Here is an 18300-nt window from a genome sequence, read left to right on the forward strand (position 1 = left end):
GGAGGATAATTTCATACACTGTATTGATGGAAAGTTGCTTGTAATAATAAATTGGAGTTGCACGAAAGATGAAGGAAATGAGGTTAATTTGAAAGCGATAGAACTGTACTGCATGGAACCTGGTGCCTGTTTCTCTATTTGCTCCAGCTGTTTGTTGTTGTAGAGATGTCTCTAGAGAGGAGGGTCTGCTGCAGAGTAAACCGGCTGCAGGATGACATTCTGCTACATCTGTGCTTGCAAGTTCAGGCTTGTTGAAGCATGTTGATGCCTCCGAATTAGAGTGATGAGATAAGCTTCTGCACGCCAATATTGTCCTAATATAAAGTTAAAGGGTTTAAATGCCATACATTTAATGGTGATACAAGCATAAGGGATAATGTGCCTTTTTCACATTAAAGCCTTCTGACTTTTCCAGTGCAGTGACAGAAGATTGTAATTTTTTGATAACACCGTTGGCTCAGTGCTGCTGTGTTTGGCTCAGCCTCAGATTGGCTGGCTGATGTTTTGTTGTTCATGTCTTGAATATGCAGCAGACTGTGAATGGAGCGATCCTATCTGTTTCTCTCTAATGCTTTGGATGAGTCAGCTCACAGAAATGAAGTTTATTTTCAACATTATGAGGCCAGGAAAACTCCAGCACGCAACAAGCTTTAAGTTCTGGAAACGGATATGTTTTGCAGCATCTGACTTTATTTATAGACTAATGCAACAGTTTGATCCCCAACTAAGCGTGCTTAGTTTGTTTTGTTGGTGGATACATGGTTTTTATTTGGAATGAAATATTATAAATGTGCACATTTAATTAAATTAAATGAAATTCAATTTTATTTTTATAGGGCCAATTCATAACAGAAGTTATCTCAGGACACTTTTCAAATAGAGCAGGTCTAGACCGAACTCCTCCCAACAGTAGTAGAACCGACTCGTCTCGCGCTAACACTTTGAGCAGAGAGCCAACAGTTCCACCAATGAGCAAGCAACATTGGTGCACGGGCTCAGGAAAAACTTATTTTAAGCAGGCAGAAACCTAGGCAGACCTTCGGCTTCTAGGTGGGTGCGTCATCTGTGTCGACGCGACGTTCACGGGTAGGTATACAAGACATAGGCTTATACAAATATTAGTAGCCTTTGTCTCTAGCAGAGAATGGATACCAGGCAGGGATATGTAAATATAGTAATTATTCCTTAAAATTGCATATACACTAATACTATATTATTAACTCCTAACAAATTGCATTAATAATATATATATTAACATATTGTAAAATCAAATGATTACAGTACATGTGCATCTGCAGGTCTATGGAACTTATTAGCTTTTTTTTTAGCTCATTGTTTTGCTTTAACAGCACATTTACAGTTTTGGTTCAGTCTAAGTGCTCTCATCAGCACCATTTCCAGCAACATCCGCTTCCTGATTTCAGCTGATAAAGCTGTCTGCTACCTGCCAAACACCTCATGGCAGACAAAGCTAGCAACTGGCTGGTGAAGAAGGTGTAACATCTAGCTGCTAAAGAACCAGATATGAGTTAGAGTTGGGCCGTACTGTAATTCTAAATATTCTGATGCTTACAAACATGTCTTTTAGCCAAGTAAAGAGGGAGTCGCCCCCTTTTCTCAATACTATTTCTGCTTTCCAAAAAAGTTTAAAAAGCAATCAGAGGATATATATCATTTGTTTAGTCCATACAGAAGCCAGAGTGTTGTGGTTTTACAGGGATTTATATGCCAGATTATTTCTTGGCGAGGTGTAAAAATGTTAATTTATGAGCTTTAGAGGGGTTCCTAGGCGGATTGTGTTACCTTTGGACAGAGCTGTGTTGTAAAGAATTCAGTTTTCCACCGAGCCCGATCGATATATCAGTCAGCTGTTATTATCGGCTGATATTGGCTGCTGACATATTGATATTTTATTGGTATCTGCGAATATATGTTATCTGATATTCCGGCAGAGTGCACTGCAGTTTACAACACTGTAGCAAACACCACCAATTATTTGACACGTTAAAGAATATTTCTTTTAAANNTTTAAAAGAAATATTCTTTAACGTTGGAACAATTCTTTTTACACAAACTATCATACTTTGAGTTGCTGACCAAGCCTTCATGCCACAGCAGGTTATGTTTATCTATTCCCTCAGTGGGGCTATAATGTAGCTGTGCACTTGCAGGTGTTTTCATGATGAATAATCGTGTCCGATTTTTTGTAGTGAAGTGTTTAATGATACCGCATTTTAAATGCTGTAGTACAGAAGTTTATCATTGGCCTCAAGAATGTAAGTGTGCACTTTTAAAATGTGTGTTTACAATTACAATCTCCAACATTTAAGGAATGAACCTTTGATGAAACCTGGTGTGAAGGTTTTGTTACTTGGTGGGTGTTTTTGTGCACAGTTCGTGTCTGTTGGTAATTATTGTAGAACCTGTAGTCATACAGCCAAAGTTAGATGTAGCACAGAGTTAAGAAAGTGCACAAAGTAAAATCAGTACTTCATTATCTTGTTTGTGTCCACTGACAGTGACTAATGACCCGAAGGCCTGATTACCAAGCACTGATTACTTATTACAAAGCCAGCCGTTTCTAGTGAAACACTGGCCCGGTAAAGTCGTACATTATCATTGTGATTATAATAAATTGAACTTGTTTTGTTTCATTTTAAGCTTATTGGAAAGGCGGTTTTGCATCTACATTAGCTGTTAATTGGTAATCACAGAGGGTTTAGTCTCAGCTCTCTAAATTGAGTTCTCAGTTTGTTTGTTTTGTGTTTTTCCCCCCCTGTTAGGTCTATTCAGCAGATATCCAGAGGAGGACTATGAGTCATTCCCTCTGCCAGAGTCTGTCCCGCTCTTCTGCCTTCCCATGGGGGCCACAATCGAGTGCTGGCCAGCTAACACCAAATACTCCCTCCCTGTTTTTTCCACCTTTGTCCTCACCGGAGCCTCTGGGGAGAAGGTAAAACGGATGATTGGATAAATTCACTCTTTTCTACTTGTATGTCTTTTTTTATCTCACTCAGATGACTAACATCTCAGAAGCAGCATTAGGTATGAGAGGGTGCCAGTGACTGTTAGACCTCATCAACAGACTGTAACTGCCATCTATACAGCTGACATGACCACAGACTTACACACTATAGTGGGGCATGAGAAAACCACAATGCCATACCAGAAGGGAAAGTAGGTCAGGCATGCATGTTGTCTCGTCAGGTGAAAACCATGTAACTTCACATCTAGGGTTTCTTTTTTTAGGACTGGCCTATTGGCCTATTTTATTGGTCCTGAAAAGTGAACAAAAGTGAACATTGAGCTATAAGGTTGTTACCGGACAACAACTGTCTGTCTCTCTCAATCACTCCCTCACTCACCCACATGCACAAAACAAACAACATAGAGTTTACATGAACACTAGTGTCCCTTTAATCTGCCCCTTGTATTCTGGTATCAGAGGCCTGGATAAGCTTTTAGTGTATTTTAACCAACCCACACATATAAGGGACTCATTAGGGTTAGGGTGGGTTTGTTCTTTCATAAACAACCTGCAACGTGAAATAAAACAAATTTATAGCGTCTTAAGTTTTGCATTGTGTTATAAATTTAGGATCTGGGATAGTTTAGGATCAGGGTATGGCAGGAGTTCATGTTTGGGTTTAGATTAGTTTAGGCAGTGGTACGTTTACAACTGTTTTGAAGTTAACCCGTTTTCAGGTACCTTTGCACATTTAGTATTTCCATTTTCTGCTATGTTATAATTCCACTCAACTCAATTTCAGAGAAAAATATAGTGCTTACATTTATCTGCCAGGTATAGTCACATGTCAATGTACCAGATGTGGGTGAGCTTCTAAAACTGTGTTGGTGTCAACACCTTTAAACTACGAATAAGTAAAAATAAGAAAGTTATGAATGCAGAAGTGAGTGTTATGATTAAGGGAATCACTGTAGTCAACAGGGGGGTCCTTATAAGTATAGAAACACAGTGTGTGTGTGTGTGTGTGTGTGTTTGTACACATAGGTCAACAGGTGAGTCCTCAGTTAAACATGGAGCATACAGACTGCCAGAGTCCTGCTGAGACTCTGACCTTGGCCAGTAAAACACAAGTCAGCGTACGGACTGTCCTCACCAAATATCCCCCTGCATGTCCTCCAGCAAGCCTTCCCAACTCATGCAAACACACACACACCTGTACACACACAAATTTGACTCAGCAGCAGCAGGCTGCAGAGGGTTTGGCACCAGCGATGGCTGCTGACCCCTAACTGGCCTTGTTCAACAGAGCCGCTGCTATCTAAACATCAGAAGGCTTTGGATCTTATTTGTTTTCAATCACGATTGTGTTTCACCACATAATTCACTAATAAGTGTCAACATGAGCCTCATCCCAACCGGACCACTTTCCAAACCCACAGACCAGCACAGTGGGAAGGGGCTTGTGTTTAGATTTGAAAACCAAGAATGTGTGTGTGTGTCTGTTTGTGTGTGGCTGTGATGTCTTAAGCTGGAAGTATGCTCCTCTGTGCTGCCTTGTAAGACACACCTCTAAGCGAGTAGCCCTGTTATAATGGTGGTGCATACTCCTACCATGCTGGGCTTGGGCGCTGAGTCAAACCGAGTTCAGCTGAGCCAGAGGAAGCAGTGTCATGTTTAACAAACTCCAACGTAAAGAAAATGTAGAAGAAATGAGACAATCGAAAATCAATTTCAGTCAGGTGACTATCCATGAAACATGGTTTTCTCTGCTCGGAGGAAAAAGAAAACTGCCCAACACGTTGTAGGATCAACCAATCAGCTTGCTTGACGCGCAGGTCAACACTACTTATTGTTGAGATATGGCAGTTACCTATAACACCCTTCTCTGCATATGTTCGCGAAGACATTTACCTGTATCTCCAAATAATTCCAGCTTTAGAGGCTCAGTCCATTAAACATGGTGGATAGTGGGTTATGAATGGACATTTGATGGTTCCTGAAGTGTCTGCTTTATCATTAATGCTGATTCACACTATATTGGTGTGTGATATTCTGTCCTGTTGATTGGTTTAGTGTGTTACAACAGAATTAATCTAATGTATATTCAAAGATTGCTCAGTATTTGATTTGGTTCGTCCACCATTAATGGAGGACGTGAAAGATAATCAATGTATCCTCTCCATTACAGGTGAAAGACTTACTTTACTTTCACTTGATCACTAAATCATCATTACACTGTTCATATTATATTCTTTGTATTATATATTTGTAACACAAACACAAGCCTATTTAAATACGCTGGTCCCATTGCCATTCATCTATATTCATAGAATAGAAATACAGTGCTGGTCAACAAATAAGGCTGGTTTCTGAACATATGCACACACACACGCAGGCGACCTCAGTTCAGTCATCAGCAAACAAAAACGTGGGTCCACCGCGGCCGCTTTCTGGGGAAAATGTTAAAAACTGACCCACACTGGCAGCCAGCAGATAAGCCAGTTAGCTTTGATGTGTGCGCGTATTGAGAAAGTCTCATATTTCCAGGAAGCAGAGGGGATTTATTTGGACTAATGCTGCCTCTGGCTCAGCTAACCGCTGTTTGTTTGGCCACAGATGGCACTCACGGTATTGATGTTCAATAAAGGTTAGACAGCGGTGCATTATACTTACTTTATTTCTATGCTTATTGATGTTTTCATTTATTTAAGAGTGCAGGGATGATTCAGACGACTGCATAGAGGTTTCTAAACTGTCTGACTCCTTTTCATTATTAGCTGGCCGGTTCATCTGTTGAACTTTTTCCTCTTGAAATCATTGTTCAAAATGACAAGAGGTTTAAATAACACTTACAATGGATAAGTTTACCGTTATGTGCTAGTGAATGTATTATGCCAATAAGACTCCTCATATATATAGAGGAACATACACTGATCAGCCATAACATGTTATGCAGCCCCAGACCAACAGACTGTGTGTTCTGACCACCTTTCTATCAGAACCAGGCATTAACTGGTTTCTGCCGGTTATTGAGCTATAGTAGTTCTCTGTTGGATCGGGACCACACGGGCCAGCCTTCCGCTCCCCACGTCCATCAATGAGCCTTGGCCTCCATGACCTGTCCCGGTTCTTTTCCTTCCTTGGAAGCACTTTTGTTAGGTACTGGACCCCTGCAGACCGGGGAACACCCCACAAGAGCTGCTTGTTTAGAGATTGCTCTGATCCAGTCGTCTAGCCCCATCACAATTTCGCCGTTGTCAAAGTCGCTCAAATCGTCACGCTGCCCATTTTTCCTGCTTCTAACACACTCAACTTGAGGACAAAAATTACTTGCTGCCTGATATTTCCCCACTGACAGGAGGCCATGATAACCAGATAATCAGTTTGTTATTCACTGTCAGTGCTCATAATGTTATGGCTGATTGGTGTATGTTTTGTGTGTGTGGGATATTTTTGTGGATAATGAAATTGGCTAAATAGAGCTGAAACTGTTTTAATTTGTGGATTAATTGATTTGTAAATCAACAGAAAATAATTGGCAACTTTTTTGATAATTAATTAATACATTTTTCACTTGTTCTTCGAGCAAAAATGAAAAACATTTGTTGGTTTACAGCTGCTCAAATGTGAATATTTACTGCTTTTCTTTATCTTGCATCATTGAAAATTGAATATCTTATCTATATGGGTTTTGGAGTTATCCGAATTTAAAGGCGTCAACTCGGCAGATCATTTGATAAGGAAAACAATCGTTGGTAGCAGCCTTAAAGCTAATGAATACAGAGATTCAATAAATGTAGTGAAAGGAACATACAAGGAGACCAGAACATTTCTACAGCAGGCTAACAGAAAGGCTTTCTAGTTTGTCCATTGGAAGAAAATCCAGTAGCCAAAAGTGTCACTAGTCAGTGCAGTTACTGTATGTGCTGACGTCTCCCCTGTTTCAGGTATACGGTGCTGCCATTCAGTTCTACGAGAACTACCCGCCGGAGTGTCTGACCGATCAGCAGCGTTCCCAGCTGGGTCTCCTGAACCCGGATCCACACAAACCCTCTTCTTCCTCCTCCTCCTCTTCCTCCTCATCCTCCTCCAACACTACGCCGACGGCCACCAACAGCCCCACTAACAGCACCGCAACCCCACGCTTAGTCTACACCAACAAGTGTATCTGTCTGCTTTCCCACTGGCCCTTCTTTGACGCTTTCCGCAAGTTCCTCACATTCCTCTATCGCTACTCCATCTCCGGCCCTCACGCCCTGCCCATTGAGAAGTGAGCTAACTTTTTCTTATCTCTTAATTTCACCATTTTAGTTTTAAAAACAAATCTTCCTATTATTCATTTCCCATCATTCTTTGAGCACTTGCAAAGGTGGAAAAGTCACTGGTTCCCCAGGTGTTTTTCCCAAATTCTGTATTCTCATTTCCATTTTTTTTTTTTTTACTTTAACTTTAATTATTCTTTAACTTTAATTATTCTTAATACTACAATATTTTATATATCCTCTGTTCTGTTAAAATACTGCCTGATAGTTAGCTGATAATGTTCAAATAATTCTCTAATGCCTCATTTGGATGGAGTTAACAGAGTTAATAAAGTTTTCACTGTGCTTTAAAATGTATATTATTTCTATTATATTATATTAAAATTTAAGCATTTTAACCACTGGGGCATTACAGGATATGGTCTGTCATAGACATTGACATTCTGCATGGAAAACTCAAAAGAGAAAGTCAAGTCTAAGGGGGTGTGGAGGGTAGAGGTGTGTTGTAAAGACAAGCTCATGGCTGCGCTAGGTGAATTTGACGTCTATTGTGAATAAACCTCCATAAATCCGCATAGAAATCGTAGAAAAAAGACGCTACAGAACTTGCTTGAGACTCATGACTTTCTTAGGTTTTCCTTAAATAACAAAGTAATGCAGTGATAGTTATCTGTACATGGGTACAATGCAAACAGTAATTACTAATAGCTAATTTGGCATACCTTTAATGGTGCTAATTACCTGGTAATTGTGTAATTTTTACTGTTGACAGGATTAAAATCACTGACCAGTGCAGGTTATGTTAACATCACCACACCTCCCCCAGAGAAATAAATCCAGTCAGAACGGAGCTTAAGACAGATATAGTAGTTTTTCGTTGACAGAAGTGCAAATTTACTGTATGGTTTCAACCTTACTAAATCAAAGGAGATATCATCAGTATGCGGTGAGCATCTGTGGTGCTGACAGCAAAAACCTGATGTTTAAAGTCGATGCTGTAGTTAGAATGTTTTCCATCTGTACACCAGAAACATCCTGATGTTTGAGAAGTTATCCCTAACAAATAAAAAAAGTGGGTTCAGAAATACAAAATGCGTCACTAATACAGTTGCTTCAGGTTGGATATTTACATTCCCCCAGTCAGGTGATTGATGCTTTTCATGTTTTACTGCTGCTCATAACTCTTACCCATCTGAGCGGGGTGCACTGACTAGTCAGCCTCCAACTGCTGTTATTTTTGGCCTCACAACCCCCCTAATTCTTCTTCTTCTTCTTCCCAGGCACATCTCTCATTTTATGCACAAAGTTCCCTTCCCTTCCTCTCAGAGGCCTCGCATCCTGGTGCAGGTAAGTTTAAGTTTAGGTCACAAGAGTATAACATTCCCTCTGATGTTTGCTTGCATATGGTGCATGGTATAAATGGATAATTATTATTTTGCAGACAGTAGTGTTGTTTTCTGTAGGATTGCCTGTGGGCTGCAGTACTTTAAGTCCTCCATTATGGATGAATATTTGAATGATTCAGTGCAGGCGTTTTTTTGCTCGGTTGGTTTTATCTCACTTTCCAGCTTTTCTACAGCTTTCCCCTCACGACAGTTTGATGCTGAGCCAGCCAGTGTCTTCTCCTTTGCCACTCAGGTAAGAGCAGCTGCTTGCAAGCTTTTCTGGTGACGTCTGACTTTGTGCTAAAACACATTTTGTTGCTGATTGGCCCCAAAGATGCAGTATATGTATGCGCAGAACAAAACAGTTCAGATACCGGATTTCTTTCAACCTTGGAGAGCGTCTGATAAGTTGTAAGACTAGTATGCTGGCGTTTGTTTGATACATTTTTAATGAGAAAACATCAGTAGGTCATATTTTCTATATTATCAGTTTTGAGCTCGCTTGAAAATAAGAAAATACAGAGAAAGCCAGATTCAGAATATCAGATTCACATAAAAACAATCCAAAATGTGTTCAATCCCAGAGGAGGTTGAGAGACCAGGTTGTAGTTCCTTCCAGAAGAATTGGCAATATTGTGCATTGTTATTGAATTTTGCCCATTTGTGTTTTTTTCGCAGTGGTGGTCGATTTTCCACGCTGCTCCAAAACCTCGGACCAGAGAACGCCGTCACCTTGCTTGTGTTTGCTGTCACTGAACATAAGATCCTGGTCCACTCGTTACGACCCGCCGTACTCACCAGCGTCACTGAAGCTCTGGTGTCTGTAAGTTGCTGCCTTTAGCTGTATATAGTGATGACTTCAAGCTCTTCATGCTCTTGCCTGCTTTGCTTTTGCAAATATATTTATTTTTCTCTTATCACAAATAGTTATTCATGTGAAATATGGTTGTGATAGTTATCATCAGTTGTAGAAACAGAGAGCAAAAGTGGAAAGTATAAATTGTAAGAGAATACAGAAGAGTATCTTCAACCAGTCTCATTTATAGAAGTAGGAGGTTTCTTTTTATATTAAGCTCAACTGTACTTGTTTTTACGCCTTAGAAACATTTCTAATAAACCTGCAACATATAACGAGGGAGCCCTATCTTCCTTCTGAGCTGACTTTATCTTTCTCATCTTCCTCAGATGATTTTCCCGTTCCACTGGCCCTGCCCGTATATTCCTCTGTGCCCCCTGGCGTTGGCTGACGTATTGAGCGCCCCCTGTCCATTCATTGTAGGAGTGGACTCCCGCTACTTTGATCTTTATGACCCCCCACCAGATGTGAGCTGCGTGGACCTGGACACAAACACCATCTTTCAGTGAGCACAGTACCCAGAAACCTTCCCATTGATCTGTCTTCACATCTCTGTTGCCTTCTCATGATGAATGTTGTACAGCATTGTGTGTAGGATAAACCATAGCGCAGGAAGCCACACATAAGAGAGCTCAACATTGTTTCCTTTGCTGCATCTGTTTTTCCCAGACCACATAACTGCCAGGTCATGAGTTCTAAGTTTAGAGACCAGGCCATTTTCCTGGAGCCTGGGTGGAAATGGTTATTTTTGTAGTGTCAGACTCTTTTAATATGAAGAGAATGCATTTTTTAGGTAAGGTCGGTAATGGTTCACATCATCTCTGGACTCATTACCCGTCAGACGGCGTTAGGGTGGTCTGGACTCCCCTAGCCCGACCGCTGTCGATGTTGGTTTTGGCCTCTCAGCCTCCCCAGAGCTCAGTGTATGTATGCTTCTGCTTTTCCAGCAATGAAGATAAGCGAGCCCTCACATGGAAGATCCTGCCAAAGAAAGCCTGTAAAAACCTAATGAATGTGCTGAGTAATCTCTACCAGCAGCTGGTTGACGGTGAGTACTGAGCTGATGAATGATCTGGTTGAACAAATTATTGTAAAAATGTGTCAGTTGTTTGATTTGGTTGTATTCATTTCAACCCTGCATGTATCGCAAAGTACACTTTCAGCAAACTTTTCCATTTTGTGGTTCTTTTCATTTTGTGTTCAGTTGAAAGTTTCTCAGTTTCAAAAAGTCATATAATTCATTCAAACCCATATAGAATATCTAATCTTCTTAGACTATATTAGAACCTTCAGAAATCAAAAATAAAAGAAAATCTGTGGCTAATTAAGGTCCTCACAGAGTGTTTTATGCTCCATTCATCATCTTTAGCTTTGGATTCTGTTGTCTTAAGAACTTGTTCTCTATTCAGTGTATACAGTTCTGCTCTCCATTCAACTAACTGAAAGCCAGCAATAATCCCATTATTGCATAATTTCCTAATTAGCCATCTGTCCTACTGTGGTTCTCATTGTATTATTGTCAACTTTCTCTGCTTATCGTGGAGCACGCTCACTGAGAGACCATGAAACCTGCTGCTTATTGAGCTGTAGAAATTGAATTAATGAATTTTCTGATTCAGTGAAGTTGAAAATCTTCCCAGTTTCTGCCAGAATTGCTGAATATTGATACGCCTGCCAGAGGTTTTAGTTGAGACATTTATGCCTTGTGGACCTTCAGAAACTCTGATATCAACTTGAGTCTATTTTTCCCTACTTATGTAAGCCTAATCCTCATATGCAATAAGAATACGCTCTTAAAGACTTAAAGCAGTACACTGGCATAAGAGCTTTAAAAATTATATTCTTTTAACTTCATCAAAATACAAACGGTGCAACATTTTCAAAGTGATGATTCAACCTTTACGTTGACATGAACGTTAAGATTCTAATACAGTATTTAGTGACAGTTTTTTGTTTGCCTTCAGGTCAGTTCCGGCCTGATGGGCTGCTGGAGCTGAGCATGAGTGATTCGTCGGAGCTGAGCTGTGGGAAGAGCCTCCACATGCTGGAGCTGGAGATCCAGGAAGCCTTCCTGCGCTTCATGGCAGCCATTTTGAAAGGCTACCGTTCGTTCCTGCGACCCATCACCCAGGCACCCTCTGAGAAAGCCACAGACGCCAGCTCACTTTTTGACTTGCAAGGTATCTGGAATAATCACCCTGACCACTTCAAGCCAAAAGCCTGAAACCATTTATCCATGTGCAGAGTTTTAGAGCCGCCAGGTCACAGAGGAAACAGGGTGAACGGATGAACCCCAGCTGTCCTTTTCCCCGGCAGCTTTCTCAAACTCCTCACACGAAAACACACAAAACAGTTACACAGAACTATTGACAGTATCATGAGCCAGTTTTTTTCTCTCTGAAAGAAATGTATCTGATGGTTCCCACCAAAGTGTTTACTGATCACAGATGGTTTAAGCTTAGTTTTCTTAATTCCAGTAATCTGAAAGAAGGTTTCCATAATGCACAAGACCAGCTAGTCCACCACGAACCCCTAACAAGGATGGAGCTGATTGTGCGCCTGGAAGAATTATTGGTTTACTGTGCTTTCTTGTGAGTAAACACTAGAAAGCACATAATTACTGGACTTTTTAGAGGGCAGGCAAGTCACCCACCATGATTCAGAAGCGTATAGACACTTTTGTATATAGTCATTTAAACAGAATATAATCAGAAGGAGTTTTGGCATGTTTTGACAGGTGTCCTTTTGAGGAGCAGATTGTTAAATTATTATAAAAGCTAGTAAATTAATCTTAAGTATTTTGTCAGACTATTATTCTCAAGGTCAAGAATATACTTTCATCTTCAAGGATTGTAAAACGTTGAAGCCGAATGGAATGAGATTTCTTTTTGATTTATTCTTTAAATTGGCCATTTTTTTACTCTGATGGAGCTATTTTTCTGACTATTACTGAGTTTCCAACCCAGCCCGAGATCTTTGAAAAAAACCCTGAAGTCATTGCTTCCAGCTTTTTCTGCAAACATCTGGAAATCACTTAGGGGCGACACTGCATGTGCAGTCAGTTTCTTAGACCATGTCTCCGCCAAGGTCCGTGGGACCAGAACCATGCTGATATTTATTTAAATCATCCAATGAGGGACTGATTTAATCGATAAAACTCTGAGAGAGAGAGACAGATTGAGTTCTGTGTGATTGAGAACCAACTGGGAACTGCATGTTTTAGCACATTGACCATTAGTTGTAAACTGTTGGTTGGAGCTATATGGTCAGATCAGAATGTCTGTCATCCAAAAAAGTTGAGTTTGCTCCACCTTTCCATCATTATTCAGCCTTCAGCCAAGAATGTGAAGCCAGTTGTCACAGTTGTACAGTTGTATGATTAGCGCTAATGAGTCTGTGAATATATAAACTAACACTGCGTCATCTGTAGCACCTTCCTCTATACAGCTGGCCAGCCTCAAAAACAGATGGCGTTGTTTAATACATGAGCTTTCATAAGTGTCCATCTCCACCTCTTGAGTAAATACACACAGAAACTGTTTGGGTGGGGTTTGAGAGGATGCTGGAGTTGGAGGTTCAAGGCTGTTTGCAGGCCGAAGGTCAGTCAGTTAGCAGCACAGCTGCTAAATGGTCCGGAGGCTTGAGTGTGGCCTCTGGATCAGAGCCCATAAAAGCTGGTTCACATCACAGCTGAAATGAGTTAGGGTGAAATCATTGTTGCTCCGCTGTAGCCAAGGTCGTGTCCAGTGTGAGTTATATGATATGGCGAACGGGAATGGCTGCAGTACATTACATAATAACTCGAGGAAAGATGTTACAACTCGTGTATCATGTGTATGAACTCTTGAACGTTTTCAGACGTATCATCCATAGCAACAAAAATATGTTTGCATGTATGGACTGTATTTTATGTTACCCTGCTGTCTCCTAAAAATAACAATTTCCGTTATATTTTCATTATATCATTATAGCGCTTTCAGTCCAACATCTGTGACTTTTACAGTATTTCATACAGATTGTATCTGCATTTCCTTTTCCTCAGAATATCAGACAGATGATGAACAAACGTATCTTAATATGTCTGTTGGACAGTTTAAACCTTGCACATGCATTCAGAAATTTACAGACTTATTGTCCATATTGGCTTAAAAGTTGAGTTTCACAGTTCAATCTTTTTAAAACAGCTGAGAAAACAATTTCACTTCAAGGTCCATTTAGTAGCTGTTCTGGAGTTATGTGCGCTGGGTAAACTCCCTCTGGTGATTATATTATATGATAAAAAGCTCCAGAACAGCTACTAAATGGACCTTGAGGTGAGATGGTTCTGTCAGTTAGTAATAATGTGTACTCGTCAGTACTCTTGTGTTTTATCATCGTACTTTATTCCATATTAATGTCAATTTATTCTACTTGCTTTATTACAGTCCGTGTAACTGTTTTAAAAAACATGCAGTAGGTCCTTTTGGGTCGATGTTCGGAGGTTTTAATGTTTTTGGTTTCCTTCATATTTTTAACAGGGTGTCTGTGGGCTTTAAAAAAGGCTAAAATCCAATAATCAGAATTTTATGCCTAAAAATGTCTTGAATAGGATTTCAGGTCTTAAAAGTGGATTGGATTGGAGCTGAATGAAGTTAAGGTTACTTGTATAAAGTTGCTTTTTTCAGTCTGCTTATAAATGTGTTTTGGGGAAAAAAATGTATTGATCTCGCTGTAACAACTACAAAACGAAACCGACACGGAACTGACTTTCTTTCATATCCTTTGTACTTTTTTTTGCTGGTTTGGACATAAAATCTGTCATAAATTGCATTCATAAAGGTCTTAAAAAGGTCTTATAAAGAATTTAATCTAATTTAAGCTGTTGAATCCTGCAGAAACCCTGAGTTAGTCACAAAATCTGGTACAAATTGTCGCACATATTGACTGTTTGATATCACTGTAAGTTGAATAGACTGTCTCTGATGTAAAGAAAAGCCAACCAACAAATGTAGGAGAAATGTCTTGAATCTTGATGAGTATTTGATTGTTGAATGAGTAATCAGCTAATCATTAATCAACAGGAGTGTTCAGAGGCCTTTAGAGGACTCTACTGCTCACAGTGTGAAAATACCTGGCTAGTGAAGCTGCTGAGAGGAGTTTTGGTTCAGAATCAATTGATGGTCCAGGTTGCAAGCAGCCAGTGTTGAGATTAAAATATTTATCATCTGTAGGAAGTGTTTTGCTTCCACCTCTGTGCTGTGAGCCAGTGGCCATCCATCCTGCTGCCAGTCTCACAACAGCAGTGGCTTATTAGTCAGTTAAGCTGCTTTCAGCATCTATTAAGGAAGCTATCCACCACGTTGTTGTACAGCCCAAACTGGCCATTACACTAATAACATTGTGTTGGCTTGCATTATCCAAACCAAGACAAATGGAAGATGTGTGTGTGTGTGTACATAGAGAGATGGGATAATGGATTTTTTAACCACAAAGTCACACACCTTTTGGAGCAAGACTGTAAATTGCTCTTGTGAATCCTTGAACCTCCTTTCAGTAGATACAATTAGTTGAGCTATGTAGATAAACACGCTGCTGTATCTTAAATTATCATTAGCTGTGTTTACCGGGAGCCGAATATTCTGATTATGATCAAAATAAAAAGAGCCATATTATATAAATATCAGCCAAAACTGATATTTATATAATTTCCATAGGTTGCAGATGGGTAGTTTACGGGTAACCTGAATACTTTCTGGTTGCAAGTTTTATTTTTGATACAAACTCTGTAAGAATCAAGTGTTATTGGACACATAAGAAAAAATGACCTATTCAAACAGCAAACTATAACAAATTATGCTCAGCTCTTCTCAGTTTATATAGCACCTTTTATATTAACATGCAGGCGTCAGATCCACTGATATCAGTTAACTCCATATCTATATGTCTAAACACAACTTGAGTTATTGCAAATGTATTATTTTGGACCTTAAAGTCCGTATGTACCTTTTTTACCTCTTTTCTCAGTGACTGGAACCAGTTCATGTACATGTGTTACTTTCTGATCACTGCACGTGTTTTTAAACCTACTTCTCTGGAACACAGTACTTGAATCTCTGTTGTGTACATACTTATATATTGTGCTGTTTTAACTCTGTTTTAACTGTAATGTTTTTGCATTAGCAATGTATGCTTTCCTCCTGTTGCTGCCTCATGTTCTCAATTGACTTATCTGGTTAAATAAAAGTAAAATAAACACACATAAACTCATAAAAACAAAAATGAACAACTATAAACACATTTTTTTAAGGCTAGAAATTAATACAATAGAAATAATAAAATGTCACACATCTGTTAGTTTGAATTAGATCACATACCATGTGAACATTCACCAGAAATCTCCAATTGGGATGATTTTAATCATCATTCCTCACATTATTCAAGAAAATGAGTCTCAGCAACATAAGATTATTATAATTTGTAAAAACTAACCTAAACGTTTATGTCCTCAGGGTTCTTGAAGAGCCGCGACCGCTCACACCAGAAGTTCTACTCACTAATGACCAAAACACAGATGTTCATCCGCTTCATTGAGGAATGCTCCTTTGTCAGCGATAAAGACGCCAGTCTGGCCTTCTTTGATGACTGTGTGGACAAAGTAAGTCTTGTATTTCATCATTATATAAACATACAGTTTAGGTATGTATTTTGATGCAGTGGAATTAAACTTCTCTTTTTGCTCCACTCATACTAGTATTAGTAGTTTCCAGTGTCCTGTATTACTTCACCTGTCTTCAATCACACCTGTGTCTCTCCTTTCCTCTTCTAATTTCATGAGTTTGTCTTTTATCTTTCCCTTTCTGCCTCTGTGTGCGAGCAGCTCTACAATTCAGAGCGGGGTGCAGACAAAGGAGGAAAGGTAAGTCTAATAGTATTTGGTCTCAATTCCTACTGGTTCTGGGTACATTGTGTTTTCAGATGGGGGATTTGTGCATGGTCCCAGCAAACAACACAGCGAACAATATTTGTCTGCTAGACTCATAGAATCAAGTAGCTGCAGCTTTAGTTTGAGCTTTCATGTTATTTTCCCGCATGTGTAATTTAAATGACTTCCTTATCATCCAAACTCTGTCACCTTCCCAGAATATTTCCATTATATTAGTGAATATTGGAATATTCAATGTCCACATGCACAGTTTTCTGGAAAGATTTCTACCCTAAATTTTTCATGACTCAAGTGAGTAAGGGCTTTTAGTGCCTCAGTGATTTCTGAAGCACTAACAGAGCTTGAAGGTTTTATTTTTTTACATCCACTGGTCTCATATTCTTCAGTGTGACAATATCAAGAGATTGAAGAGGCTGAAAGTGTATCTTCTGTACTCCACTGGGAGCGTTTTGGAGTAGTCTGACCCGTGTGCCAACAGGGCTGTGTTACTCTATCAAACTGTGTTTGTATGTTGAAGGTTAAATTTTGTGTCCAGGCAGTCACTCGCTTCCCCGCTCACGTCTGTGGGTCACTGGTTTTTGCAGGTGACATTTGTAACAGACTCTGAAATAGACTTGTCCTTGGATTTACTTGTGTGTGTGTTCTGTCGGTTATGGAGACATAGTGGAAGTGGATCCAGAGGCCAGCATCCACAGCCTCCCCTCCCTGTGCTCCCAGGCCCACTGCATGGGGCCCAGGTCTCCTCGTCCTTCCTGTGTGTCAGCTCCACGGGCGATTAAATTCTCCGACTGTCTTTCTGCTCTGTGACTGGATTACATTATCTACTCTCTAGGAGAGAAAGCGCACCGCTCCACTCAGACCACACACATACATTACACTGACTCTACCACACACAAACACACGCGCAGCAGTCACATACAGAAAGATAAGGTTAAAATGTATTGATCCCAGAGGGAAAGTAGTAGCAGCAACAAAACTAATTAAATCCTGCAGGGGAACAAGACAAAAGACAAACTAATCATACAAATTAGATATAATTACATCAATTAAAAGCTGCATAAAAACAAACAGTAAAGGCAAAATTGAAACAAATTAAATAGAAACAATTGTGGGAAGTAAATCAAACCCACAATTTCAAGGGTCAATTGGTAATTTCTTTAACATACAAATTACAGGTATATTTAGCCATATTTTGGGATCCACTAACTGGTATTTGGAGTTAGGGAGTGTACATTAAAGGGAGTCGTACTTTCTAAAATTTCTTATCAGCAGTTGGATTGGAAGATTGATACCATTCTCATGTCTCTAGGGCAAATATGTAGCTGCAGCTGGGTAGCTTAGCTTAGCATAAAGATTGGAAACACCTATCCTGGCTCTTTGCAAACGGAACAAAATCTCTCTTGTTTTATCTTCCCCCAAAAATGACACGTTCTGGTTGTACATCAGGGGTTATGTGCTGGAATCTTCCTTGGCTGGGAATAACAAAGTCCTGCAGCTATAGAGGTGATGGTTTGTGGATGGTTGGTCTAACTATTCCTTAAAGGACCAGTGTGTAGGAGTTAGTGGCATTTAGTGGTGGAATTGCAGATTTAATCTACATCCAGTGTTTGGTTTGTCTGCTCTGGGCTGCTGAAACATGGCGGTTCAACATGGCCGACTCTGTATAAAAGGACCTGCTCTCGCTGTAGATAAAACCAGCTCATCCTAAGGTAACAAAAACCACAATAACTCTTATTTTCAAGTGATTACACACTAATAAAAACCTACTTATGACAATTTATTCCAATATATGCTCCTAAATGTTACACACCTTCAGTCAGTAGATGTTTTGAATCAGAATCAGAAATACTTTAATAATCCCAGGGGGAAATTACTTTCGTTACAAACTCCAGATATACATACAACAT

General features: G+C 39.8%; 1 protein-coding gene across 1 annotated transcript in view; it reads left to right on the forward strand.

Annotated features, from left to right (window-relative positions):
• LOC118343385 (C-myc promoter-binding protein-like) overlaps window positions 1-18300 on the forward strand; it is a gene marked incomplete in the record, with an annotated part of 59871 nt that overhangs the window by 16552 nt on the left and 25019 nt on the right. The window contains 10 exon segments of the mRNA XM_035682182.1: window positions 2784-2953; window positions 6916-7238; window positions 8511-8577; window positions 8810-8868; window positions 9294-9438; window positions 9801-9976; window positions 10419-10519; window positions 11436-11651; window positions 15960-16105; window positions 16328-16366. Of these exon segments, the coding sequence (XP_035538075.1) occupies window positions 2784-2953; window positions 6916-7238; window positions 8511-8577; window positions 8810-8868; window positions 9294-9438; window positions 9801-9976; window positions 10419-10519; window positions 11436-11651; window positions 15960-16105; window positions 16328-16366 (1442 nt within the window).

This window comes from Morone saxatilis, unplaced genomic scaffold (genome assembly GCF_004916995.1).
Source record: "Morone saxatilis isolate NCDOM2014 unplaced genomic scaffold, NCSU_SB_2.0 Contig11, whole genome shotgun sequence".
Taxonomy (NCBI): Eukaryota; Metazoa; Chordata; class Actinopteri; family Moronidae; genus Morone; species Morone saxatilis.